Source organism: Pantherophis guttatus, chromosome 8 (assembly GCF_059756535.1).
Source record: "Pantherophis guttatus breed Tessera chromosome 8, ASM5975653v1, whole genome shotgun sequence".
NCBI lineage: Eukaryota > Metazoa > Chordata > Lepidosauria > Squamata > Colubridae > Pantherophis > Pantherophis guttatus.
The window spans coordinates 39,199,926-39,227,910 of NC_142070.1; the positions used below are offsets into that span (position 1 = coordinate 39,199,926).

At 34.6% G+C, this 27,985-nt stretch overlaps 1 protein-coding gene and 1 long non-coding RNA gene across 6 annotated transcripts in view; one reads left to right on the top strand and one right to left on the bottom strand.

The window, feature by feature from the left end:
- PRDM5 (PR/SET domain 5) overlaps nucleotides 1-27,985 on the top strand; it is a 74,041-nt gene that overhangs the window by 8,904 nt on the left and 37,152 nt on the right. For 2 of the 5 annotated variants that reach the window (XM_034401508.3, XM_087874617.1), the window contains 8 exons: nucleotides 5,847-5,969; nucleotides 7,527-7,725; nucleotides 8,635-8,809; nucleotides 10,238-10,330; nucleotides 10,599-10,720; nucleotides 18,289-18,368; nucleotides 20,623-20,707; nucleotides 27,482-27,576. In XM_034401508.3, coding sequence (XP_034257399.1) covers nucleotides 5,847-5,969; nucleotides 7,527-7,725; nucleotides 8,635-8,809; nucleotides 10,238-10,330; nucleotides 10,599-10,720; nucleotides 18,289-18,368; nucleotides 20,623-20,707; nucleotides 27,482-27,576 — 972 coding nt within the window. Of the gene's footprint in view, nucleotides 1-5,846; nucleotides 5,970-7,526; nucleotides 7,726-8,634; nucleotides 8,810-10,237; nucleotides 10,331-10,598; nucleotides 10,721-18,288; nucleotides 18,369-20,622; nucleotides 20,708-22,118; nucleotides 22,277-27,481; nucleotides 27,577-27,985 lie in introns of all 5 variants that reach the window. The other 3 variants (XM_034401507.3, XM_087874616.1, XM_087874618.1) reach the window with 2 other exon arrangements.
- LOC117654681 (uncharacterized) lies at nucleotides 96-27,971 on the bottom strand. The gene is made up of 2 exons (XR_009621206.2): nucleotides 27,845-27,971; nucleotides 96-325 (listed from the first exon to the last, which is right to left on the bottom strand). It is a non-coding gene; the product is annotated as an uncharacterized LOC117654681 (long non-coding RNA).

Here is a 27,985-nt window from a genome sequence, read left to right on the forward strand (position 1 = left end):
TGTGCAATGAAGAAATAGTATTATCATTATATAGATGTAACAGTTTTTAATATTTTACCATATTCACTTGAAAATAAAGATTACTTCCTTATGACTTCAGTACAGAGCACTTATTTATTTATTTATGAAATTTATATTGTTGCCCACCTCACTCATGGTGATTGGCTTACAAATTAAAAGTCCAAATACAAAATTCACTATGTTCCTACTTCCTTGGTGACAACATTCAGGCATCACTTGATGGGTTCTGTATCAGGATGGGATCTGCTGGTGAAGCCATGTTTTCAGTCCTTGCTTTCTTCCACTCTTTAGATTAGCTAGGAAGCTGTTGAAAATGAATGACTGTCAAAAAGGCATAAATAATTAATGCAGGAAGCTGAAGCAGGAAAAACTGCTACATTGCTTCATGAGGGGCAAGTTTAAAAATATTGGACCTGCTTTCTCTTATAACCTTCTAGATGTAAAAGATGCTTTCCCTGCCAGGGAGATTTTCCATCAGAAGATTGCCAATGTATTTGTTTTTATCCCACCTTTATTATTTTTACCAATAACTCAGGGCAGTGAACATATCCAACACACTTTCCTTTTCCTATTTTGCTCACAACAACCACTCTGTGAGGTGAATTGTGTTAAGAAAGAGTGACTGGCTCAAAGTAACCCAGCTGGCTTTCATGGCTAAGGTGGGATTTAAACTCAGGGTCTCCTCCTTTCTAGCCTGGTGCCTTAACCAGTAAACCAAACTGGCTCAATTATGATTTCCAGTTTCTGAAAAGGCTATTACATCATGATACTTTGCCAATATTTGCCATATTTTTTAAAAATTGCTACTTGATTGTAACTACTTAAGGTTTGATTTATGTCAGCAAGATCCATTTGGAATTAGACAGCCAACTAACTATTAGTACCATGTTTCATACATTTTATGGAAACCAGCTTTAGTATAAGAATACTTTGTCAGTTTATGATGCATGAATTGGGCCTTAATAACACTCAGGGAATGAGTTGCCTCCGTGATATTTTCCACATAACTGTGAACTCCATATTTTTTTAAAACTTGATCCTTTTGTGAAAGTATTGTGAGGCTTTCACATTTGCCATGGCATTTTATATTTGTAAAATAACTAAATAAATATAGACATAGTACATTGCCTCTTTTAAAAAATAGAGGGACCTTTGGATTGTCTTTTCTTGTTACTTTTCCTGTGACAAAGCGGTTATGGTTGTAATCTCTGAAAAGCCTATCAGGGAAAATGTTCTTGTAATATCAGTAAAGGTATTCATCAGCATAGTAATGGATATTTCTGCAAGTCTGTGGATTAGTCTTCTGACAATAGATTTTACTTTAATAGCTATCTTTTAATATTTTTATGTTTGATATTCCACATCAAGAACTTTTATATGTGGGTTGTGGTTAAAAGAAAAATCTCGCTCAAATTCAACATCCTAAATTTTCAGATTCTTTTAAAAATGTTGGTATTCAAATGAATGAATTTCTTGTGTGCATGTTGTTTTGTAATAGACATATTTAATCATGTTTACCATTTGTGAATTATAAGACTTCGGTTTCTTTGCCATTCCAATTAATGTCTTTAACAGATTCATATGACCTAATTTGCATTTTCTGATTGAATGCCAGTGGGACTCAAAAGCATCCAGTAATAATCAGAGGTACAACAGTGAGATTCATCTCATAGAAAGAAGCATTAATCTGGGGGTTTGGCCATACAAATGGAAACTATTTACTAGCAAATTTCTTTTGAAATATTTATTTGACATCAATGTGGGAACCTTAAGACAAGATTTTTGTTCTAGCAGAAAATTCAGGTTAGCTTCCTATTACTTTAGAGAACTATGTACAACTAGAATAGGCTTTTTTATGCTGAATTTAAACATGTCTATTTAGGATTCTTTGGAGTGACAACTAGTTTCAGGTGCAGCTTTTCTTAGATAGGTGCTATGTTCATATTCCCTCCTTTAATATATCAGATCTGAAGTTCTATACTGTATAATACATAAGAATTATGTTCTTATGGAAAAAATTTACTCCCAGGTAGGTTAATCCAAGATAAGACTTTTAGTATTTTATGTTGATTGTATGTTTGGGGAATACTAATAACTAATCACAGTAAGTTAAGTTAAGTAAATTAAGTTAATTGCATCCCTCTTATATTGTTAAATTTGGTCATGGTTCATGGAAGAGCTCCTTCATAAATGTATGGAACCTGCCAGTGGTGGGATTCAATATTTTTAATACCAGTTCTGTGGGTGTGGCTTGGTAGGCATGGTATGGCTTAGTAGGCGTGGCTTGGTGGGCATGGCAGGGGAAGGATACTGTAAAATCTTCATTCTTTCCCCATTCCAAGGGAAGGTTACTGCAAAATCCCCATTTCTTCCCAATACGCTGGGACTCGGGAAGCAGAGAATAGATGGGGACGGGGCCAGTCAGAGGTGGTATTTACCGGTTCTCTGAACAACTCAAAATCGTCGCTACTGGTTCTCCAGAACTAGTCAAAACCTGCTGAATACTATCTCTGGAACCTGCAGTGAATTTTAGCCTTTACTAGGATGTCAGCAAAATAAAAAACTTTTAATAGTTTTTCTTCAGGTGGGTTTCTGATCCTTAAATCACTTCTTCTGTCTAAAGTTTGTTGAAGTGAACACAATTTTCTATCCCATCAGTTTCAAGATCTATGCAAGACTAATGTTGAGCAGTACAAGGCTTCGTATGTTATGCTTCAAAATTAAATTACAATCTAGTCACGGAATATTTTTCTCCTTGTTTTTTATACGGTTTCTTGCAGTTTTTATTTAATAACAGTCTAACAAATGCTTTTCAGAATTGCAAGCAATGTTCTTATTAAGTGCAGGAGAGAAAGCCATCTGTTTATCCTCATTGTTGTGCTGACATTTTTATTGACTGGCTGCAAGGTATTTGACTTCAATTCATATCCCTGTGTCAAGTAGTACAACAAAATACAATCTACTCTGTAATATCTTTAGTCAAATTAAAATGTGATTTCATTTTACACCCACAAGGAGAATTATCAACCTGAACCATGTTGAGAAACATGCTCTTAAAGATCTTCACATTTCTTTTCCACTCCTGCAATTAATATCTCTGATACTCAAAAATTGAGTTGGGTGTGTGTGTTTCATTTTGAAACAACTAACTTCAAAGATTATGTTTATATTGCTTGATAAATGTACCTTCTTCAGAAGAATTTTGAACCTGGCCATTAATGTCATAGTATGCCAGCAGGCTTTAAAAATTTAACAATCTGGAGGAAAACAACCCAAATATATAAAGTTAGAAAGTGCAACAAATCAACTAGAAGAGCTTTTAAAAAAAAGAAGAAAAAAGTTAGCCTGTTTGCAAAGCAGAGATTGAAGTTAAATATGGAACAAAGTAGTATCAGTCTAACTTAATACTTTCAAAGTTATTTTTATATTATGTTATTCTTATTTCTCATTAACACAGATGAACTGAGTTTTCAGCACTTATTCTATTGAGAGTGACTTTAATTCTATAGCAACAGCAAGATTTTTCTTTTGTTTTCAATCCAAAAAACTCTGTATAACAAACGTGTGGACAAAGTATACTAGTGAGAATATTATGTATTCAACAGTAATAGTACATTTAGTAGAGAGGCTGCTTACATTTGAGAAATGAAAAGACAAATCTATATATAGGAAAACTTTATATGTCAAAGAATAAATCAGATTGATTTGCATTTAAAAAATGATAGTCATGCAATTTATATATAACAGTAATAAGATAAAATGCATATGAGTCCTAGTTTTGTGAGGCTTTAAATAAAAATGGTAATGATTTTGCTTTATAGTACATCTGCATAAACAGAATATTAATGAGCTATCAAGAAAACTAGAAATTGTAAGATATCCTACTTTTCTGCTAAGTTCCTGGTTTAAGCAACCTTGCTTTATACTGGACTGTGGTCATAGTATTTTCCAAAAGAAGGTTCCAATTTCAACAATTTCATTACTTGTCTGCTTAGGATAATGTTCAATTTTGTGTACTCAAGCATTCCCTTCAGGCTTTCAAATCTTTCACGTTGAAAACAGCGTAACCTATTCTGGTTGTGGAAATGTCAGTCTTTTTGAAATGTGATAGTTTTAATTTCATCCATATTCATATCGGAATTAACACTGGCTTTGCTTGTCTGCCCAAAGTCAAATGTATCTAAAATAAAGTGTATGGGGCATTCCCCTCCCACAGTTCTATATTGGTCCCGTAAGTTGCATTTCTATAGTTATCTCTTTAGGGAACAAATTCTTCTTTTTAAAAAAGATTAGTAGGTTGTGGAGACTTAATGCCTGCTAAACTTCAAGAATTGGCTCTTTCTCTTTCCCCACCCTTAAAAAATGATAATTTTTAGGCTGTTTATTTTGGACATTGAAATAGCATTCTCAAATCTACAGTGTTTACTATTCCACAATCCCAACATTGAACCACTCTAGCTGACAGTGTTAAAGTTGAAAACAGTTGAAGTGTACTAAAATTCCAAGTTGGGTAGAGCAGCTGGATCTGGGTATAAATATCTGCATGACCACTAGAATGGCAGGAAGGAGTTAGTCTATGCTCTACAACTTTACTGCCATTTAGAAGTCATCTGGATTTTTTCAGCACCGCTCTAGTAACCTAAAGATGGAAATCAGAAAGTTAATGTATTTACCAATAACCTAAGAATTAAATACCTACCCACTGTGACAATTACTGATAATTTTTGTCCCACTGGACTTTTAAGAGTTTCAATTGAAAAAAATCTTATTAATAAAATAGAAATTAAGCAAATCATGGTTTAGAAAGTTATGTCTATTCAGCCAATGCTTTCCTGAATGTTTCCATCTTACACCGCTATTTCTTGAGCGTAAATAATATTCACAGAACCCTTTGCACATGAGTTCATAGGATGTATTAAATCTTACAAAGATAAAAAATACTAACATTTTCCTAACATGCTCATTCCCATTTGTAAGAAAATGCTATATATTTGAAAATGTAGCTTTAATGGATTAAATTCTCTTTTTTTCTATTCTTATTTTTATATTCATGCTAAGGAGAAATGATATTTCAGAATATAAGATCATATGCAATATATTTCATTGCCATATCATTCCTGATTCTTAATTTTCCCAAGAAAAATGTAAGGTAGAAGATCCAAATGAAAATGCATAAAATGCATATGTATGAATATACCATGCCATTTAATATTATTAAAACATAAATTTTCCTCTTTAGAGGCCCTTAAAAAGAAGCTCATTTTTTTACTTTGTAATATAAAATCATAAAAGGTATAAATTTTCAAGCAGCAGCTGGAAAAATGAGGTAGCCACATGCTGTGAAGAACAATAAGATGTTGGTTTTGAAAGGCAAATGAAAGGGAATACGAGAAACTGTAAGTGCTAATAGGAGCCCAGATGTGTTTACCTTTCCTCAACTTATATTTGACGTTGGGCAAATTGCCACTCCTGCAAATTTTGCTCATTTTCATAGGAACAGAGCACCCCACTGTCATTCTCTGTAGTAAATCTAGCTCTGACAATCTCTAATCCCTACTTTGAATTTTGGGCCAGCCTGTTGTGTAAATTCAGCTTTGTGGTTTGTTAAACATTGTTTATGGTTTAGCGTGATATTTGTACTCAATTATTTTGACTTCTTTAATAAATCAAATTTTCACATGATACATGAATCCAACCAGAGATTTACTTTTATTAGAGAATAATAAAATGAGAACTTGGGGTTTTTTCATCTTTGTAGTGTTAGCTTTATATCTTTCTCAGTTTTTCAAAGATTTAGCTTTGCTCACATTTTATTACCCTTCCAGGTTCGTGGAAATAAAGGTGAAGTGCTTTATGTTCTGGATGCTAGCAATCCAAGGCATTCTAACTGGTTGCGATTTGTACATGAAGCACCATCTCAAGAACAAAAGAATCTGGCAGCTATCCAGGTAAATTTATCCAGTTCTTATTAGATTTCCAGTTCAGTCTTCAGGTGGTATAGCTTATTGTTTAATAAGTGACTGTAGGATGGCTGTTGTGGCTCCGTTGCCTGAGCCTGGGCTATCGACAGATGCAGACTCTGAGAGTGAGGGAGAGGAGTTGGCAAGGCCTCTCTCTCCAGGACCCTCGTCTCTGGCAATGCCTCCGGAGGACACTGAAGGCCAAGAGATAGGCCCAGAGCCAAGCACATCCCCGCAGCCACAGTGGACAGCGACGAAGGAGATAAGTGCTGGCTGGATCCTCGACAGCGGTGCAGGGAGAAGTGTGCGCAGCAGAGGGGAAGGCATGCCAGAGAATAGCTGAGTCACTGGACCACACCCCAAAGGGTATAAATGTGGGTTTGGTGGCCGGTTCAGTTTGTGACGAGCAAAAACTAGAAATAATCCATGATCTCTGCGTTACTGGACTTCTGCCTGCCTTGTCAGACTGCATTTGGACTAATCCTTGTATTGCTGAAACTTTGCCTGCTTTATCGGAATGCTTGCAGTCTAATCTTTGTTTTGTGTGAGTAAAGTCTGAATTGGCAGCTAGCCACTGGGTTGCTGCCAGCTTTATCTTCAAAGACTTTGTTGTTTGGCTTATTAACTCCAGGCCGTCTGTGGGGGTGCGTGTGTGGGATGGGGACAGAACAATGGCGGCCATAAATGGCTAAAATCTTAGCAAAGTGATAGGTCACTTGTGGTAGTTATATTGATTGTTTAGGACCACAGCTCAGATATGGAGTGTTGAATATTCCTGTCAGCTTGGTATTGTCTGATGAGATTTGATGAGTTATTCTTTTATTCCTTCATCTAAGTTGTTTATGAAGATACTAAAGAATACTGGTCTAAGATACTACCTTGGGGTGTCCCACTATTTACAGTACTTCCCTCAGTGTAGATTTAGTTCCATTAAGAACTATATGTTGAGTGTGGTTGGTCAGCCGGTTACAAATCCATCTGGTGGTGATGTTGTTTAACCCACATTTTTCTATCATATCTAGTATGGGTAGTCCTCAATTTATAACAGTTCTTTTAATGACTGTTCAAAATTACAATGGCACTGAAAAAAGTGACTTATGACTATTTTTCATAGTTATGACCTTTGCAGCATTCCCATGATCATGTGATCAGAATTCAGATGCTTGGCAATTGGTTCATGTTTATGACCGTTGCTGTGTCCCGGAGTCACTTGATCCCCTTTTGTGATCTTCTAATAAGCAAAGTCAATGGGAAAGCCAAATTTCCAAACTGGGTTACTGACTTAACAGCTGCAGTGATTCACTTAACAACTGTGGCAAGAAAGGTCATAAAATGAGGCAAAACTCACTTAACAAATGTCTCACTTAACAACAGAAATTTTGGGCTCCATTGTGGTTGTAAATTGAGGAGTACCTGTAGTAGGTTGTGATCTACTGTGATTAATTTCAATAAGTTCTAATTGTTTCTTGATGACTCAGAAAGCTTCTTGTTTTAGAAATAGATTTAATAACAATGAATTTCTAAAAAAAATTTTTCTCCCAACAGGAAGGAGAAAACATTTTCTATTTAGCTATTGAGGATATTGAAACGGATACCGAACTCTTGATTGGTTACCTTGATAGTGATATGGAAGAAGTAGAGGAGGAAGATGAAGAGGAAGCCATTATTAACCAGGAAGAAGAGGATAGCAAAAACAACAACAGTAATGGCACTCATAAGGAATTGCAACAAACTAATGAAAAAGGTATGATGAATAATTTTAAAATAATTTTAATTTATAATTAAAAACATCTCTTGATAAGTAGAAGAATGAATGGGTACTGAATGAATGTGAATTGAATGCAAAAATGAGTAACCAGTACAAGAGATGTATGTTGAACTGGTTAGGCTACAAGCAGAATGAGTGAGATTCGAATCACAAAGCAAAAATTTCAAAGAAGAATGAATGAGTCAAAAGAAAAGGGAAGAACAAGATAATTGTTAGAATGGAGTTGATACAATCTAAGAAAGAAAGAGTTGAGAAGTTTAAAGAACAAACCTTAATATATGACTTTATATATGAATATGGTGGCATCAAGAATGATTTGTAAGGTCAGAAAGATGGAGAAAGCTATAGTATATAGCAGGGGTCTCCAACCTTGGCAACTTTAAGAGTTGTGGACTTCAACTCCCAGAATTCCTCAGCCAACTTTGCCAGAGTTGAAGTCCACAAGTCTTAAAGTTGCCAAGGCTGGAGATCCCTGGTGTATAGTGACTTTACTTTTGATCAATGTTTCTTCTTTATTGCTCTTTGCATAACATAGTATGATGGTATGAATGTATCTTTCTGTACAGAAAAGGTTATTATAAATATTATACTCCTCTATCCAAAGGTGATACCTCTAGAATCTTAAGCTATTTGCATACTCAACATTGTCATTCAGTTGTAATTCCTAATAAAACATAATAAGAAATTATTAAAGATATAGGAAACAATCATAATGACATTTAGCTTATTCTTGTTTTCACATTTGTTTGCAGTCTGGCCTCTGGCACTGTGTTGATCTCTGCATGATAAAAGTTGGACAACTTTCTCTTAGAACAAAACCTATTGCAATGTTTTTACAAAGAACTAATTTCTTTCTGGAATTTCTGACTTTTCTCTACCATGTAGATTGTTTTCCCTGTAAAGAGGACCATGCTTGTCCAAACTGTGAATCCAGTTTTGCAAGCCAGGAAATATTAGCTGAACATCTTCAGACATTGCATCAAAAACCCAGCGAAGAAAAAGAATTCAAATGCAGGAATTGTGGGAAGAAATTCCCAGTAAAGCAAGCTTTACAGAGGCAGTAAGTCTGTGGCATTTGAAACTATAAAGTCATTAATACCATACAGAAGTATTTTTGCCAGAGAATGTTTTACGGACTACAGCAAATTTAGTTTTGAACTTTGCTAGGTGTTTCATGGGCATATATAATAAACATGTAATATGAATGGGACAAAAACTATGTATAAACAGAACATCATGAAGACATGTTTAATCAGCATCACTTCATTCTAAGTTATGGCTCATTTATCAAACTTATCTAAGCAATGTAATATTAGCCAGTATTGTGGAACCTGTGATGTTAGAGGCACACAGTCATAAACAGAGTAAGCAAGCATTTTCAGAAGTGTATATATTAAAAACAATAAGCATAAAAAATTGATAATGACATTTTATAAACATTCATTATTTTAAAATTTGGACTTGGGAATATATTGAAAATGTTTGTTTTAAAAAAAATCTTAAATTTATCTAACATAAGTGTTTCCAGGAAATTATGCGAGTCATACTGCAGGATCTGTTACTTTTTTGGGAAAAATATCTTTTATTTGCGATCTGAGATGATATCTTTATAAAATACAAGTTATTGTATATCATGCTAAAGCAGTGATGGCTTTTCCAGATCGAGTGGCCAAAGTGTGTGCGTGTGTGAATACGCACGCGCACACCCAAACACCCAAAATGCAATGTGTGTGTGGCCCCGCACATGCACCCCACTGTATGTGCGTGCATTTTATTTTTAAAAATTTTTATTTGAACTACTTTTTAAAAATTATTTCTATATTGTTTTAAACTTGTTATCTGGATTTGCTGTTAATTATGAAAAACCAGTTATATTTTGCGTAAGTAAGCAAATAAATCAAGGCCATGCCCATTTTCAAATGTATGACAGGTAGTCCTCATGTTAGGCTGGTAATGGGGCCTTTCCATCATGATTATAAACTGGGATGGTTATAAATCCAGTCACCCCACGTGACTGACTCAATTTTGTATATATATATGTAATATATGCGCCTTGGTGGCGCAGCAGACTAAAGTGCTGTTAAGTAACACCAGCTGCTTGCAATTACTGCAAATTCAAATCTCACCAGGCTCAAGGTTGACTCAGCCTTCCATCCTTTCAAGGTAGGTAAAATGAGGACCCAGATTGTGGAGGCAATAAGCTGACTTTGTATAAAAAAGAACACCACTTAGGGGGGGCCGAAAGCCCTACTAAGCAGGTATATACAAAAGTATGAAGACTATTGCTTAAAAGCATTGTAAGCCACCCTGAGTCTCTGGAGAAGGGCAGCATATAAATCGAACCAATAAATAAAGTGTAAGCATTTTTGTTTAAGTAAAATGCAAAATAGATATGTGTTTCTTTTTATATGAGCAAAATCAGTCACATCACAAAAACAGTTGAAGACTGATATGTTTGACCTGAGATTTCTTTTCTCTTTCCTAACAGTGTCCTTCAGTGCACAGAAAATGTGAATCCAGGAAATTATTCAAGAAGTTTTCAGTGTTCTGTTTGCAACATATCCTTCAGCTCAGAATTGAGGTTCCCTGTCTTAATTACTGGACTACTCTCATCTTGCTGCTGACTCCTCTTTGCATGTTTGCTTGCTTTCAGATTTGATAGTTGTCTTGTGAACACTTAATTATGTGAGATGGAAACTGCTTTTGTCCCAACATGCAGTAAGTTATGCATGAAGTGGTCTAAAAGTCTGCTGCCCAGCATGTGCATTCAAATGCCTTTCAAGATTACATTTCCAGGAGTAGATTATTTGATGCCTTATTTTTCTCTTCTTCAATCACCTGATGATCAGTTTTGAACAACACAAAGAAGCATGCCGAGGAGATGCTAGGTTCGTATGCAAGGCTGTCAGCTGTGGGAAGAGGTTCAAGAGTAAGGATGCCTTGAAAAAGCACAAGGAAAATGTTCACACTGGTAAATAACATCTTGGAATTGTCATTACTAAGGAGAAATTTCACCAGTTTTAGAATGTATTGATACACAGTTAAGGAAAGATTGTGGATTTTTTTTTTTACAAATTGTGGGAGCTACAATTGAAGGTTCAAATTCAGAGGAAGATAATTCTGAACACTAGTTTTTGTAAAAAGCCATAAGAGTCAGTTGTCGTCGTCCTCATCATCTTCAAAGAAACACTTGTGACGGTTAAGCAATTGCTGATACTGAAGCAGCATCGCAGACTCACAAGCATTTATATCAAGGCCCAGTCATGTGGCCAAATGAACAGCATGATCTAGAAAATGAAAAATGGAGGGTGGTTTCCCAAGATCAGTTTCTGGGAAGGTAAATGTGTGGCAAGGTTTCTGCTCAGAATAATAGGTGTGTGGTTGCTCACACTGCCCAACTTAAATATGGGTCTGTTTATGATTACCATATGTTGTTTTTAGACCCCAAAAGTATACAGCTACCGGTAATTGATTACTGAATATACAAATCAGATAATTTTAGTGTTTGTGTTCACATTTTGAAATTGTTTTTAAAGAACCTGACAAAACAAAAACAGTGCCTTAGTCATGTGCAACTTTCAAATGGGGATATTTTCCCCAATTCCTATGTTTCTTTTGTGGCTGTATTGTTACAGTGGAAAATCTACTTCTTTTCTATATGTGTTTCAACATTCCAGGCAAAGGAACAAAGCTTGCAACATGAAGCTGCATTTATTAGGCCGATTAAAGTAGCAAAAGCATACAGATGCTAAGATCTTCTTATTATCCATTAGAAGTGATTGGGTGACAGCCTCTTGCTGAATAAATAGAAATCATAAGGGGTGTAAGGCAGCTTGGCTTCAAGAAAAAAGCTCATGGAATGAATAGACAGAGTTAGCAGGAGTTTGCCTGTGATAGGCACGTTTGTTTTCTTGATACAAAGCAATCCGAAATATATATAAAAGTGTAGCAATCCGTGAACAAACATCAAGGATAGGAGCAACAAGTTGCAATATTTCACTTCATGAGAACGGGGTCAGCAACAATTTGAACAGTGAAATCATCTGTCCACACTCAAGGAGATAGAGAAATACTGGAGCAAGCGCAGTGAATAAAGAGCTAGAAGCTGATTACATGGGTGAAATAGGCTCTGTGTACTTAGGAGAAGGAAAAGATTGCATGATTGAAGGTCTCTAAAGGATGCAGAAGACAGACAAGTCATGGTAGTTTTTAGTTTTCTGCTATGAGAAATTGAATTAAAAACTACATGTGAAATGTGCTCTGTGAAAGCAAGGATCAAGAACATGACACAAGAATATCTGTAATTTGTCAAGTCCAATGAAAAATGACTTTTCCTGTGTATAGGAACATGATGGTAGTGTTATCTGTTCCTACAATCAAAAGAAGAAGGCCAGAATGGAAGTAATATTGGAAGTCAGTAATTAGCTACACAAAAGGTGTTGATATTTGGAGATATTTGGTTTTGGGTCAACAAATATAACCAAGCAAACTAGATTCTTGGAGCCTTTTTAATCAGTTTTTTTTTGAAAGGGAAAACAAGTCATTTTGGGTACAGCAATCTTGACAACTACATTTATTTATATTTTATATATTCCTTAATTTTGTTAAAATGGAGATTTCCCAATCCATTAAACTACCTGTTGGTGGAGTAGAGACTTGCCTCCCATTTTCTGAATGAAAAAAATATATGCAAATGTTGTGCCCTTGTAATATTTTTCAAACCTCTATTATTTTTTTCCAGACTCTGGAAAACAGAGAAATTTGTTAGATCGGATGTTTCTAAATGATGGTCTGCTGGTGCAAAATATGTCAGTCCTACTAAGTAGAACAGACCAGGAAATCAAGGATAAACTTGCTTTTATGGAGATTGGCTGTAATACCAGAATTTTGCAATCTTCCAGAGAAAAAATAATAAAATGAAGATGGCTCCACCTTTAGACAATGACAGAATGAAGAACTGGCTACTCATAATTCCTCTCTGGGAAAGAAGAGGACAGGAAATTGCCCACAAGCGTTCCAGACTGTTGCAATTTGCAAGACCACAAGACAGTCTCTGATGGGTTTAGACTTGTGGGAGAAGAGGGAATAGCCATCTGATTCAAACTGTGGTTAGCACCTTCAAAAGGACATTGGGTTCACATACGTCTTTTTGCAATCACTTTTGCAAATTGCTTTTTAGCTGCTTTTCAATTATGGGGAACTTTGGATCAACAAGTCTGAAAATACTGGGTGATCTTTCTTCCTTAGTGAAAGAAGTTTAAATATAAGTTTTTTTAACAGCATAAATAACAAAAGGGTGGTCAGAACTTTGATTTTATAAAGTTGCAAACTGACTAAGTATGTAGATGGATTTGAAAGATCATTTTGGAATTAACTATAAAGAATCCTTCCCATGAGAAAATGAGAACTATTTTGAGTTCTTTAAAAAAAAACAACAGGATGGGACTTTGAAGGTTGTAAAGGAAACTGCAAGGAACTAAAAATTACAATTAGAAGAATACTCAAACTCTACTTAAAAATACAGAAAGTAGCAAAATACTTTTTAACAATGGATATATTGAAAGATATTTTTGAACAATGGATCCAGAATTTTAAGATCCTGTGCCTCTCTACAGAAGAAGAGATGTTGTATTTTAAGAAAAGGTGATAACTTACTAATATTGTTTATATTGTGATGAAGGGGGAAGTAATTTATATTTTTCTTTATATATTTTTTCTTTATTTATTTTTTCTCCACCTATTTTTTTAGTTTGGATTTTTTATCACTGTGTCATTTTTAATAAAATTACTATTTAAAAAGAAGCTTGCAAGTCTGATTTTGCTGTACTATCTCTTCCTTATACAATAGGGAATTAGGGAGATGTTTGAACTGCTTTCAAACGATATGTCCTTGTTCTAGACATAAAAATGTCTATTCAGTACCTTTTGCCTATGTTCATGTACATTTCCATCAAGATCATCTTCCTTGATGATCTTACATGTTGTACTTCACAAGGACTATCAAAATAGCCAAAAATAAGTTGTAAATCATTTTGCCAAAGCATAGCAAGGTTGATTGGAAGAATTTTAATTTGAGCTATTGAATTTGTAAATTCAGGCAAAGACTTGGACCCTGTACAGTAGAAAAAGTAGGCTTTTGAAATAAATAAAAGAAAAAGTTAGAAAGAATTTGAATACTGTGTTATGCATACTGTATAAGAAAGAAACAAGATGAACAAGATAAGATTTCATAGGATTATGGAGGCGTGGGATGATTCTCATTACTGGAAGGTAGCAATGGAGGATTATCGTTTGCTCAAGTGGAACAGAAGTAACTATAAATGAATGAAAGAGTTGCACTGTATACTAATATCAATTCTTGCTTAGAAATCCATATGAATAAACTTGGCAAGGCAATATATATAGTATTTTGGATTAAATAAGCAAAAGAACTAATAAAATGACTACTGTTCTTGGGGTCTAAAATTAGCCCCATTACTAGGAGATATGAATGACATTTTCCAAAAGCAAACTGCACATAATTGTAAAGAGGATACTTTAATTACCCCATCATGTTTATGTGACAGACTGCCAAGCTTGATCCTTCTAGGAACTCCTGACTTGTCTTGCCAACAGCTTTCTTCTTGCAAGATTAGAAAAGTGATTGACAATAATAGATAACTGATTAAATCCTTAGTCGATTTAATAACCAGGGGTAATAGGAATATCTGAATATATCAAGTTATGTAATGCTGGAGTTACTCATTTTAAGGGACATTAAAAATAAGCATAGTCAAATGTATGAGTTGTGGAGGTGCAGTGGTTAGTGCAGTACTGCAGGCTACTTCTGCTGCCTTCCGACTGCCTGCAATTTGGCAGTTCAAATCTCATCAGGTTTAAGGTTGACTCAGCCGTCCATCCTTCTGAGGTCAGTAAAATGAGGACCCAAATTGTTGGGGGCAATATGCTGGGTCTGTAAACTGCTTAAAAAGGGCTGTAGAGCACCGTAAAGCAATATATAAGTCTAAGTGCTATTGCTATTACAGACTTCAGAAAATTTGATATAAAAAACTTGGCCCTTTTGTTATTTATTTATTAGACATGTAGCCTGTCTCACTCAAGCAGCTCCTAGGTAGACAATGTAACCCAGTTAAAAGCTCATAAAATATCTTCCTAAAACCATAACATAACATAGCAAAAATAGAAATGGTGCAATGCATTAAATCAAGAGAACGCCCTCTGAAATAGTGTTTAGTAATTTCCTCAAAATCAACAGAGGGGCTAAGTCTTCTCTTCAAATCTCTGACACAGATTATAATTTTTGTCTCTCAGAAGGGCAGAAGCACCCGGCAGCTTTTCCCCACAATATCTAAGTGATCTGGGCCAATTCTGTGATGTACTCCACTCATTAATAATGTCACCTCCTGTTGGTTTCAGTCTGGTAATAAATAAATGTAGTAAAATAAATTCAATAATTGACATGAGAAGCTAATGGGAAAAGGAGCTTCAATTTTATGGAAGTTTGCAGAAAAATAGATCTTAAAATAACAAATTGCAACAATTCTAGTAAGGAGCAAAAAATGGACTGCCACAAAAGAAGTCTTTATGCTTATTTAGAAAGCATAGTGGGAAAGATCTGAAAACAAAAAGGAACATATAAGGAAAATGGAAAGAAGATCATGTCAGAAAGGAGGTGCATGACTATGTAGTCTGGAACAGAAAAACTGATGTTCAGAAAGTTAAAGTTTAGAATTTGTTCAGGATAGCAAAGATCGTGGTGAAAAGAAACTTCTTCAATTAAGTTCATGATAAGCTTAATAACATAAGATACTCAGATTCTACTTTATTCAGCCTTCTCTAACAAATCTGTTCCATCAGCAAATGTTAAGGCAAGGTTAAAATTTCAGATTTATGGAAACATGGTAAAAATGAATCTAAATATTCAGGACTACTTCAATTCCTTAGGCAGCAGAGTGGAAATCCACATATAAAATTGATGGAGTTGGCACACAATGTTGTGATTGGGAAACACTGGACTGGTCAATCCCTTATCTCTGATGTTTGAGAAATCTTCAAGAACTAGAAAATTTGATAAATGCCAGTTAGCTAGAAGAGAGAAAATATTCTTCCCATCTCCAAAAATGGAAGATTGAACAATTTACAAATTGATCATCTGATATTGATATTTGGGAATATTCTAGTGTTAATAAAAAAAAGGGATTGATCTGTAAGTTCACTTAAAACATTGCAGTTCTAATAGCACTGTACTATACTAATACAATTACTATACTAATACTATGCTATGCTATATTATACTAATACTGAACTGAACTTAATCTAAACTAAAGTAAACTAAAACTAAAATTAAATTTGGAGCACTATACTCACATTGCTCACTGATAGTTCATTAAATTGGAGTGAGATAAGTTAGGTGCCAATGTTATGTATTTTCATTAACTTTTTAATGAAGAGATAGAAGGAAAGCTTATCAAATGTTCAAATGATATAGATCTGCAGAGGATAGGAGTAAAATTCAAAATTATGTTGATAGGAGAAGCAATTAAAAATAACAGTATGAAATTTAAGTACCAAAAAAAAAGTACAAAACCCACTTGGGAAATAAAAATAAAATACACAAGTATAAGGATACTTACTTACAAACTGATTATGAGCCAGCAATGTGATGTTGCTAAAAGAGGATATATACAACTTTAAATTGAATTAAAATTATGCACTAAAGACATTATTATATTTGTATCATTTTTTTAAAAAAAAACATTTTTGTGCTGTAATAGTTCCATCTATTCTACTTTGGTCAGACCCTACCCCAAATTTTAAAGATTTTAAGAATAGTTCAGTAAAATTACCTGAGTTTCAAAAAAATGGCAATAAAGACAATTGGAAGATTAGAATATATGAAAAGAACTTGAAGAATTGGATATACTAATTCATACTTGGGAAAAATTACAGATAATCCTCAATTTACAACCCAGTCACTTAAAGACTATTTACATTTATGATGGCCATGGAACAGGTATTTTATCGTGTCTTTAAAACACCCCCTGGCTGTTGTAAATGGTTGTGCTATATGCCCTCCATGGTCAAACACATTGGATGCTTGGCAAATGATCACCTTTATGACTGGTCGAAGTGTTCTGTAGTCTCATGACCACAATTTGCAATATTATTTGCCAGCTTCTACCATTTTTTTTTTGGCTGGTTTCCATTTGAATGAATGGATTTCCATTTATGACTACTGTGTTTGCTTAATAACGACCACAAAAAATAAAATCCAGTTACATGGGTGCCTCAACTACCAGCAAAAGGTTGTCACAAAGAAGATGACCTGTTATGTTTTTCCCCGAATGCAAGAAGTAGAATATGACTCTTTGTTTAATTAGTAATAGTAGTTCTTTTAAAATGCTAATTAGAGCAGAGAAGTACTTCATAACATATGTTAATACGAAGGAAGCATCCTTCACTCTACCATTAAAGAAGCTGTAACCTTTGAAGAACCAAATATTTGAAGACTTGCCTGGATTTTATGTACATGCTTTGTGGCTCCACAGACAATACTTCTGCAGGGACCACCAGTGAACTCAAGCTTCTGTTGATGATCACACTCAGAGATATGAAGGCAGCTGGGGATACCCTCTGAAGTGACCACATAAGCTTTTCAAAGGACACAGCTGCTTTAACACTTTGAGAAGAGATGTTTTGTTCATCCTAATTTATTTGGTTTTAGCATTTTCACTATCTTTACCTGTGATAGAAGCTGCTTGATGCCACACAAATTATTTAGGTTATTAAAGAAATGCCTATATTATAATATTTTCAAGTTGTCCATGTGTTTATTCAGTGCGATTATAACTGTGTTTATAATAATAATAATAATAATTATTATTATAATTAGTTACAGTATATTGAAGTTTCTCCTGCCAATGCTGATTCAGATTTCATACTAGTTATAATGCTGTCGGTTTGGGGTAGTAGTTAGGGCATCAGGAGATTGTGAATTCTAGTCCTGACTTAGGCACAAAGCTGGTGTCAGTCACTTTCTTACAGCCCAAGGAAAGAGGAAATGGCAAACCACTTCTGAAAAACTTTCCAAGAAAACTACAATGACTTTCACAGGCAGTCTTTGAGAACTGGATGCCTTAATATTGAAATCCATAAAATCAGAGTAACTTTTGAACTTTCAGTTAATTCTTTCTTTTATGCAAATATTTATGATATTCCTTGAAAACAATAATTACTATAAGCAATTTTATGTAGGCATCCTTTAGCCTACATGGAAATAGTTCTACACAGATACTATATTGGATTGCTTTGTTTAAGAGAAATGAAACTTTTCTTGGTCTACATTTCATAGGCAAAATCTTTGGAGGACACCTACCGAGTCTGTCTTGTAACTTAATATGTTAGAGATGGAGTAAGAGTGTAAAATTCTTGTATCCATTAAATGACCTGTGAAAAATGGCATAGGCAGTGAAAACATTTGGCCCCGTCCTTTGTACTTCTTTATTAAAGCTGTCGGTGGTATTTTTGTTTCTCTTTTAGGAAACTCTAGGAAGAGGCTGATGTGCTCAGTATGCAATAAGAGGTGCTCTTCAGCAGCAAATCTTCAAGAGCATCGAAAGGTCAGTTGAGTGAGGGTTGACCCCCAGTAGGTCTCAACTTTTCTAGGGTAGAGGCCAGAGAGATCAGTCCCTTGAGAGCTGCTAAAACACAAATTATCCAGGTTTTTTCTCCAGCTGACAAACACAGTAGTCTGAAACCTAAGTATTTATTTTCATTACATGTTAAATCAAAGTTAAAGCAAAACACTATTCTGTATTTCTTTCCTGTCCTAGAGATAGCGATTTAGCCTTAGGTATATATTACATTTTACTTTATAGTCAGAATGCTTAAAATTATGAATAGATGGTAAATTCATAGGAATAATTTAATAGCCACTTAAAATCAAAGGATTCTTCTTTTAACAAATGTGTCTCTTGCATTATTTGTTTTACTAAATATTATTAGCACTGTTAGTCATGCACTTTAGTGCATTTATCCTACATTAAAATATTTATATTTAATTGTTCTTCAGTTGATGTACTCCCAATTATGTTTTGATAGATGCAGCTACAGATACATTTTGGAAGTTGCTTTATATATTGGAATAAATTGGAGTTATTGCTTATGTTAAAATTTTGTCTAATAACATAAATATATTAATATAATTAATATATTAATTAAATTAATATTCGACAACTGCCTGAAGCTCACTTTCTCATTTTGATTATGAGTTTTATGTGCTATTCTTTTATGTGCTATTTAGGTCAGTTGTTGCAGGTTATCATATCATACTTATGATATCCTAGCAGCTACAGTAGATATGCAGTTAATCTCAAGCAAATTTTCAATGTTCATTCCAAGACACTCAGTTCTGGAGTTTTTTTTTTTTTAATGTGTTAGATATTTTGCTTTCTGTACTTTTAAAGTGAGTGATGGATAAGATTTATATTCTTATATAAAAACTATGTTTATTTCCAGTGCAATTGGAACTTTATTGTAGACTAGTTTATCTATGTCCAGAGTGTCCATAAGGCATGAAGGTATAATCTTTTATAAACAGCTTTATACTTCATGAAATCTAAGCAACTTTATTTCAAGGCAAGTTTTTGGTCCATGTTTTATAACAGTAAGAAACAAAATATTTTTTTTCACAGATGTTGAAGTACAAAGCCAATTCCTTCATAAACTCCAAGTCTAGCCAAGTATTTAGAATTGTCTTTAAAGATCAGATCACAGTGCTTGGATTAGATAATCTTTTTAGAAGCTTATAGTATTAAGGAAAAACTATCAGCAAGTTTATGGACTATACATCAGAATTCACCAGGAAGGAGCCTGACTAAGAAATAACATTTTATGGTTCATTTACTCTTTTTCTTTACCTTTAAAATATTATTTTCTATTGTTTTATTTCCAGATCAGGAAATGTTTTTTGATTAAGTCTCACACATGCGGCTGTATCAAGCTTGTGTGTTTGCTAAGTATATATATGCGCCTCAACAGTTGGCAGCAGCCTTGACTAAAGCTGAGCAGGGTTATCCTGGGTAGTACTTAGATGTGGTGGGGAAAAAATCCCAAATGGTAGCAGGGGGATATATATTCATGTGGACAGCAGGATTCAAGATCACTTCTTGACTTTATATAGATAAGAAATCTCTTTGTGTTGATCAAATTAGTTGGATAGGACAAAACCAGATGTGACAAATATAAGCTAATAACATGTTGAAAAGTGATCTTATTGAAAAAGCATATGGAAAGAGGCATCTGATCCTCTTTTGGGTCTGATTATTTCAGACAGCTTACTTCATTCTAGACTAATTTTCAAGACTAAAATTGGGAAGAAAATCAGGTATAGCAAAAAAAGAAAAGCCACTTACTGTAGTTAAGCTTCCTCTAAAAGTAAAATCACTATTGCTACAGTACAGTATAAGTAAATAAGGTGTACATAGGAACAATAGGCCTATCTGTTTTGCTCCTTCTAAATAATAATTTATTATACAGGATATCAAGATCACATTCAGTTTTGTGACAGGAGCTTGAGTAGTGATTTGGTAAGATGTTCAGGCATGGCAGAGAAACTCAACAGTTTTCATTATGTGTTAAAACGAATGCCCCTCAGATTCAGCTAATTGATGAGAGGAGAAAAGAATTATTTTCTGCAACATTTGTACCAGTTGATCAGGTGCTCCAATTAATTTATTATAAATTGCATTTATTTGTTGCTTACTTTAAGATTTATTTTTATAATTTTGAAAAGCAGGTTGTTTATAATATAAGTGATGAAGATAACTATATATGTGCAATGTACTAAATTAATATTAAATATTCATATTGCAGGTTCATGAAATAGTTGAGTGTCAAGAATGTGACAAGAAATTTATTTCAGCTAATCAGCTAAAACGCCATATGATAACTCACTCAGGTAAAGAAGGCTTTCTTCCCTGTCAAATAAAACTGCTCAGATTATTTTAAATTGTTTTTATATTAGAATTTTCAAAAGTTGCATGGTGTTAAATGCTAAAAAACAAATACATCATAGTGCCATTATAGCCTTTCCTGGCATAACAGATTTCAGATATAATACACTACAACATATACACTACAACTTTCAGACTTCATTGGCCATACTATTTAATAATTAATTTAACAATTCTTGAATGTCATCAAATTCATTTGTAATGTGAAGATTGGAAAAGTAGAACTATCAGATAATGAATACATAGCCTAGATAACATTTTTGGGGTGCAATTCTTTTGATATGAATGCTTTGTATTTCTAAACAGTACATGTTCACATGCGACAAATAAATGTTCACATTTCTTTTGGAAAGAGTAGCTGCCTAAAATAATTGAGTGGGTAGCTGCCTAAAATAATTTAGATCCAGGGACTGGTTTTAATGGCTTTATGAGTTTAAGGCTACATATATAATTCTAATGCTTTACCATTAATTGGTTGTGCATAACCTCCTAGAAAGCAATTCTATCCCACCTATAGCTTGGACGCTTTTGCCAACATGATCACTTTTCTTAAAATTTTATAAACAACAAACCATCTGATTGTTACCTTACTAATTATCATTGCATGCAAGTGATGCAAAGATGAATTTTTAATGATAGCTATTTTTGTTGACTAACACAGGGCACAGAAGGCAAAATGCTTCTCTTATCCTTAAATCAAACCATATTTTGCATAGGCAGTAGAAATTTAATTATGTTCTGTTTCCTTTACCCCCAATTCGTTTAAACAATTTCCAGCGTTGCAAAATAGTTTTATTATTATCTGCTGTCCTCATCTCACAGCACGTTCCAGGTGCACCGGTTTAAACAAAGAAGCAAAATGAATTTCAGAGACTTTTAGATGTTTATTGAGCTTACGGATTAGAATGGTATAGCAGTAAGCGTTCAGCTAACATCTGAAAGCTGAAAACTTAAACATATCGACTGAATTTTAATAGAAATGAATATGCTATGTGTATTACTAATTAAGTTTTAAAATGTTTAAATTGTCATGCCCTCTTTCTCGTTGTTAGTCTGGCAACAAGCTTTGCCTCTTTGAAGTCATTCTCTTTTGATTTAAGCTAATTAACCAGAGTTTAGTTTTTGCTGTGATTGTTGCAAAGAACGTGCCAATTTCTCAAGATGCGCCATGGCTTATATTTTGGGAAGCGACTTAACTGTATAATGTAAAGGGCATAAGATGTCTTTCTAATTGGTTTAATCTTAATTGGGTTGACTTCATTGCAGAAATCTCTGAGGAGATGAATGTTTCTGCCTTTCATCTTCTAGCCCAATATAAACAAGAGCTTAAATGTGCCCCCCACTCATTTTCTACAGAAAAACGCCCCTACACCTGCGAGGTTTGCAATAAGTCCTTCAAACGACTTGATCAAGTGACTGCACACAAAATAATACACAGTGAAGATAAACCCTATAAATGCAAGCTTTGTGGAAAGGGATTTGCCCACAGAAATGTTTACAAGAATCACAAGAAGGTAAAAACAAAAAACCCCCAAAACATTCTGCTGTTGTTGTTTACAGCTCTGCTTAGATTTGCAGCTGTTGCTCATTATCACTGATGGATCAATACGCTTTGGCATGCTTACAAACATCAGCTTTAAATCTTGCAAAATAGTAATGTTAAGTACATTAACTTATAGAACTAGCAGGTTCCTGGTTATTGTTTGGTGTTTCTTTAATTGACCCAAGTTAGTTCAGTTGGGTTGTCTTCCTCTACGAAATTCTATTCTCTCTTTTTTTAAAAAATAAACTGGAAAATTCTAGTAAAATTGTAGTCATTTTATATCATTATGGCTACTGGGAGTAACATTACAATTTGTACTCTGTTCCAGTTAAAAGAAGGAACTCTGCCCTAAAAATGTAGAGGGACTTCACTTTTTAGTCTACATTGAGACCCCCGACTGTGTGATTTAAATGACAATCTGCCTACCCTAATTTAGATAATGCCTGTCATTACTTTTGACCCCGGGGCACAGTTTCAGTGGCATGGCTGCACCCTTGACTGCTGCTGCTGCTTCTTCAGAATGGTAAGATTGTTGAGAAAGAGAGAGAGAGAGAAAGAGAAATTTCCTGCTTAGCATTTGGGATCCTTTGCTCTTTCCCTCCCCACTCCCCATGCCGCCAACACTTTGATGAAACAGATACACCAAAACTTCGACATACTTTTCACAGTTTGGCTCATGTTATATGTCATCTGGGAATTTGGCACTGAATCTTTGCACCATCTTTTGTGTTTTCATCCATAAATCATATGAAAGTAATAATAACCAAAATACTTCTTGCATGGTGAAACAATTGTAACTGTTCTTTCTAAGACAAACAAGATACAGGAATCGGGTGAAATACGCCTAGCTTACACACATATCACAATCTAACTTGAATAAATAAAACCTTTTTTAAAAAAAATGAACTTAAAAGTGATTTGTTTGTAGGGAAAGCAACTGAAATATACTCTGAAAAGTCATTTTTATTTTTATTTTCAAGAAAATCAACTCTTACATCTTAAATTGAGGACATAGATAAAAATGTCAATTCAAATGACTCAGAATAGGAAGAGAATTGAATGCAAACATTGCTGCTGAAAAGGTTTACAGATAATCTTGAGAGATTTGCAATAGTTTGTGGAAATGTATTTTCAGGTTTGAATTGTCAGCTGTGATAAATCCCCTCTGTTGAGATTCTGATCACCTAAGATTGATGTTTGTAACATTATTATATCTAATAGGTTATAGATGCACAGCTTTCCATTTATATCTCAGCTATAAAGAGGAGGCAGGTGTGTAAGAGAAAAGTAGGAAATGGGAGAAAATCACATGCATCTTCATTATAGATTGAATCTGCAGGCCAAAGGTGACAGGACTGATCTCCTTTGAGTTGATTCAATAAACTTGCATTTAGCTTCTTAAACAATCACAAATTCCACATGCTTTTTGGAGTTTATTGATAAAATTGAAGAACTCTGGATTGGAAAATACAATGAAACATTAGACAATGTTTCATGGGTGTTAGCAATATGATGCATATGTGGAATCTGGGTGGCAGAATAGGTAAAGGAAAAGGTTTAAGAAAACATATAAAACATATAAACATATAAAAAACATGCTTAGCATTGAAATCCCACTTGAATGGGATCCCTTTTTCAGAAAGTAAGCAAGGGACTCTGTATGTGCTACAAATTCAGGAGAGAAGTAATAGTAAAAATGTGAAGATTCGGAAAAATATTGCATGTATATGATAGTTTGGGTGGATGGAGAAAGCAGTATATAATTGTATCCACCAGGAATGGATGCATCTAGATATCTTTAGAAGCAATATAGTAGCTGAAATAATGTGATAGGTCCATTTCTTCATCTTATTATAAAAACCAGTTTGGTTCTCATCTGCTCAGATGATTGTCCAAAATACATGATAGATTTGATTTATACATCTCCATGAGGGCTAATGGAATATTCAACAAATTATAGAAGATGATTAGGTATTTAAACTTTAAACTGTGTCATAGATAGTCTGTGTTTCACACGAACAAGATAGGTACTATCTAACTCAGCACAGTTAAAGGATTAATGGGAAAAGAAGGTTACCATAAGCAGCATGATAAATCTCTTCTTTCTTAGACAGATCAACCTATACAACATATGTGGCAGATGACAAATATGTCCTTCTGAGATGCAAGGAATAGCTATGTCAGGCCTTGGAAGCACTGTGTCTTACATGCTGTGTAGTCAAATGAACACAGTCTCAGTGAATATGTGGATTATGGGCCTGAAGCAGTCTACCCCAATACTCTAGGAAAATTCAAAAGAAAAGCCAGTTGCAGATGTTAACTAAGGCACCCTACTTAGAAGAGCCTTGGTAGTACAGTGGTCTAAGGCACCCTGTTATTAAGCTGGTTATTAAGACCAGCTGCCTGCAATTACTGCAGGTTCGAATCTCGCCAAGGCTCAAGGTTGACTCAGCCTTCCATCCTTTCTAAGGTAGGTGAAATGAGGACCCAGTTTGTGGGGGCAATAAGCTGACTTTGTATAAATATACAAAAGGATGAAGGCTATTGCTGAGCACATTGTACGCCGCCCTGAGTCTCCGGAGAAGGGCGGCATATAAATCAAATTTAAAAAAAAGAGAAAAAAAAGATGTTCCAAGTGATGGAATTTACAAGCAGAGCTGGAAAAGTATTTCAGCAGTGGAACCTTCTATTCAACTTTCTACCTCAGGCATCACAGGTTGAAATGAATCTGGTTTAAGTTTCAATTAAAAAAAAGGATGGGCAGTCTTAATATTTGTTTTTCCGTTTTGTCATGAGTAATGAAAACAGCTTTGGTGATTAAAAATGGATAGACTGTAGCACATAGGAATGTTTAGGAAAGGGTTCCCAGTTTTTTTGGGCGGTGGAGGTATGAAATTCCTTTCCACTTCTGTCTTGTCTTGTGCATTAATACTATTTTGGGGTTAATGCTACATTTAGTGTGTCTCCTGCCTCATAACAGTGGGAAACAGCACCACTGATTTGTAGTAATCATGTCACTGCACTTAGTTAACACAAAGAGAGGCCACACACACAAAAAGGAGCTTGCACTACATGTGTTCCAGATGCCTTAGATTGCCTATTCTTGTAGTGAAAGCTTTGACAAGCAAACTCAGTTTATTTCCGGTGTGAAAAGTCTAGCTGTGAATTGAGGTGTATATCATGTTAGATAATAAGGAAAATACCTTGTTACTAGATAAGGCTATGGATCATTCTCTGCTTACTTTTTCAATACCTCAGCATGATTCTATTTTTTAAAAAATTAACTCATAAATTATTTAACTCAAAATATTTAACATTCAATGTTAAATGAAAAAACCTAAAAGCTAGTAGGGGACTGGTAGAGTTATGTTCCATTTCATTTTTCAAACAAAAAATCAAGGCTGTTTTAGTTGTCTGAAACCCAGATCTGAATCTAGACTAAAATGAGTTTATAAATACTAAAATATGATTGATCCGTGTTAAGCTTGAAAGGCTGGCAAGCTGAAAAAACAAGAACCATTTAGAATTCTGGAAAAATGTTTGTTTATTTAAATAAATATATATAGATGTCCAGTTCATGTAATGTGATTCTGGGTGGCATACAACAATACAATAAAACAATAAAATAAATAAAACAATAATTACTTATATAATTATTCTTGGTGGTGGTGCAGTGGTTAGAATGAGGTACTGCAGGCTACTTCTGCTGACTGCAGTTCAGCTGTTCAATTCTCACCAAGGTTGACTTAGCCTTCCAAGATAGATAAAATGAGGACCCAGATTGTTGGGGACAATATCCTGACTCTGTAAACCGCTTAGAGAGGACTGTAAAGCACTGTGAAGTGGTATATAAGTCTAAGTGCTCTTGCTTTTGCTATTAAGGGCATCTAAAATGATAAAAGTAGAACCAAACTAGTAAATGAAAATAATGGACGAAGGGATGTAAATAATAATGGATCCACCTCTTGAGTTCAACCAGCCCCTGAATCTCCAGGCTGACATAACCAGGTCTTGAAGGATGTTCAAAAGTTCAAGAGTGATGAGACTGACCTCACCTTTGGAGGAGAGATGATTCCATAACCTGTAGAAAAGGCTGCTTGCTTAGGGCCATTAAATGTACAGTAGCTCTCTAAATGATGTAAATTTTGAAAACTTCTCAAAGTAATTTTCTTGCACATCTTAAACCTAAATTGGTCTGTTGTAATATGTCCTGTGCAAGGAATTGTGATATAGTATGTCCTGGTCTGCTACATTGGTGCAGAAATATGCAGTGAAACAAAGAGAAGGGAATATTAGTAAAGTTAAAAAAAAACACAGAATATTAGCTAGAAAGACAGAGAATGGTTGTCCCACAAACTTTTGAATCTAGCCCCAACATAGAAATGCAGACCCCACCATTATTACCAAGGAACTATAGCTCTTATTTTATTGATTTGAAACTTACATAATAACTCAGCTTTGCTGGGAATAGTAATTATCAAGATTGTGTGTAGCTTTTCTTTCTGCTGTTAAAGAGCTATATGTATTTTGGCAAATATATAGAATTAGCATCTTTTTAAACATTATTCCAATTTTTTAGTGGCCTGCAGTATAAAGGTTGTTAAATCTAAATTGCCTCTGGTAATGTCTTCTGTTATTTTTACAATGCTTATATCAGTAGTTTCGAACTAAATAGGCCATCAAAATCTGTTAAATGGTACAGCAAAGGGAATATTGGCAACTAAGCAGAATAAATAAATACATAAATAAACAGAATAAACTAAAGCTGGTTTGTTTGAAGGGTGATATGCTAAATTAACAGTTTTGTATGCAATTTTTGTATCCAAGACTAAATATTCCATTTTGAAATCTATGTTTTCTTGCACATATTTCACCAAACTACATCTTAGGTAATGTTTGTGTTACTATTTCAATCATTTCTTGACCTAAGAGTCAAATCAGAGATTCTTAATCAACTGAATGAATGTTCTGTACTTAGCATACTTAGCATTATACTAAATAAGCATATTTTTTTAAAAAATAAAAATCCAGAAGTTGTTTAAGGAGTTCAAAACTCAGGATAGCTACTCACCTAAGTAAAATCCTAAGCTTTTATTAAATGGGGGGGGGGGATTTTTCACTCATGCATGTGCCAGATGTACAGCCCTAGAGACTGAACCCTTATATTTATCCACAGAACAGGTACAGCACAATCAGCAGCAGTGCAAGCTTCCCCACAGCAAAGTCTCATCCAAATGTCTCAGCCCTGTTCTGGAGGATACATCAGTTGAGGTGAGAAGGTAGCTCAGTCTCTTTCTACTGAGGCATTAATGGCTTTTCCTAGCAGCAACCCTATTATTGATGCAGACTTTGCATAAAAGCATCCAGAGCTTTTTTACAAACTGCTTCCAGAAAAAGTCCAACATCACTGTTGACATAATGTTTGCCTATGTAATTGAGGGACAACTTGGAAACACAGCCCAATGCACTTTCTGCATCAGACGTTTCCAAGTCACTTCCAAACATTAGCAGAAAATATCAGCTGAGAAGAATGGGGTACCTGTTTTGGCTGGTCTCCTGATTCAATCCAGAAGGCTGACAAACCAATCAATCTCACGATTCTTCTCAGAAATTATGATCCTTTCATTGCAGGTGAGCTATCAGGATTAGGGCTGATTCTTGACTGGCTGTAAATTAAGAA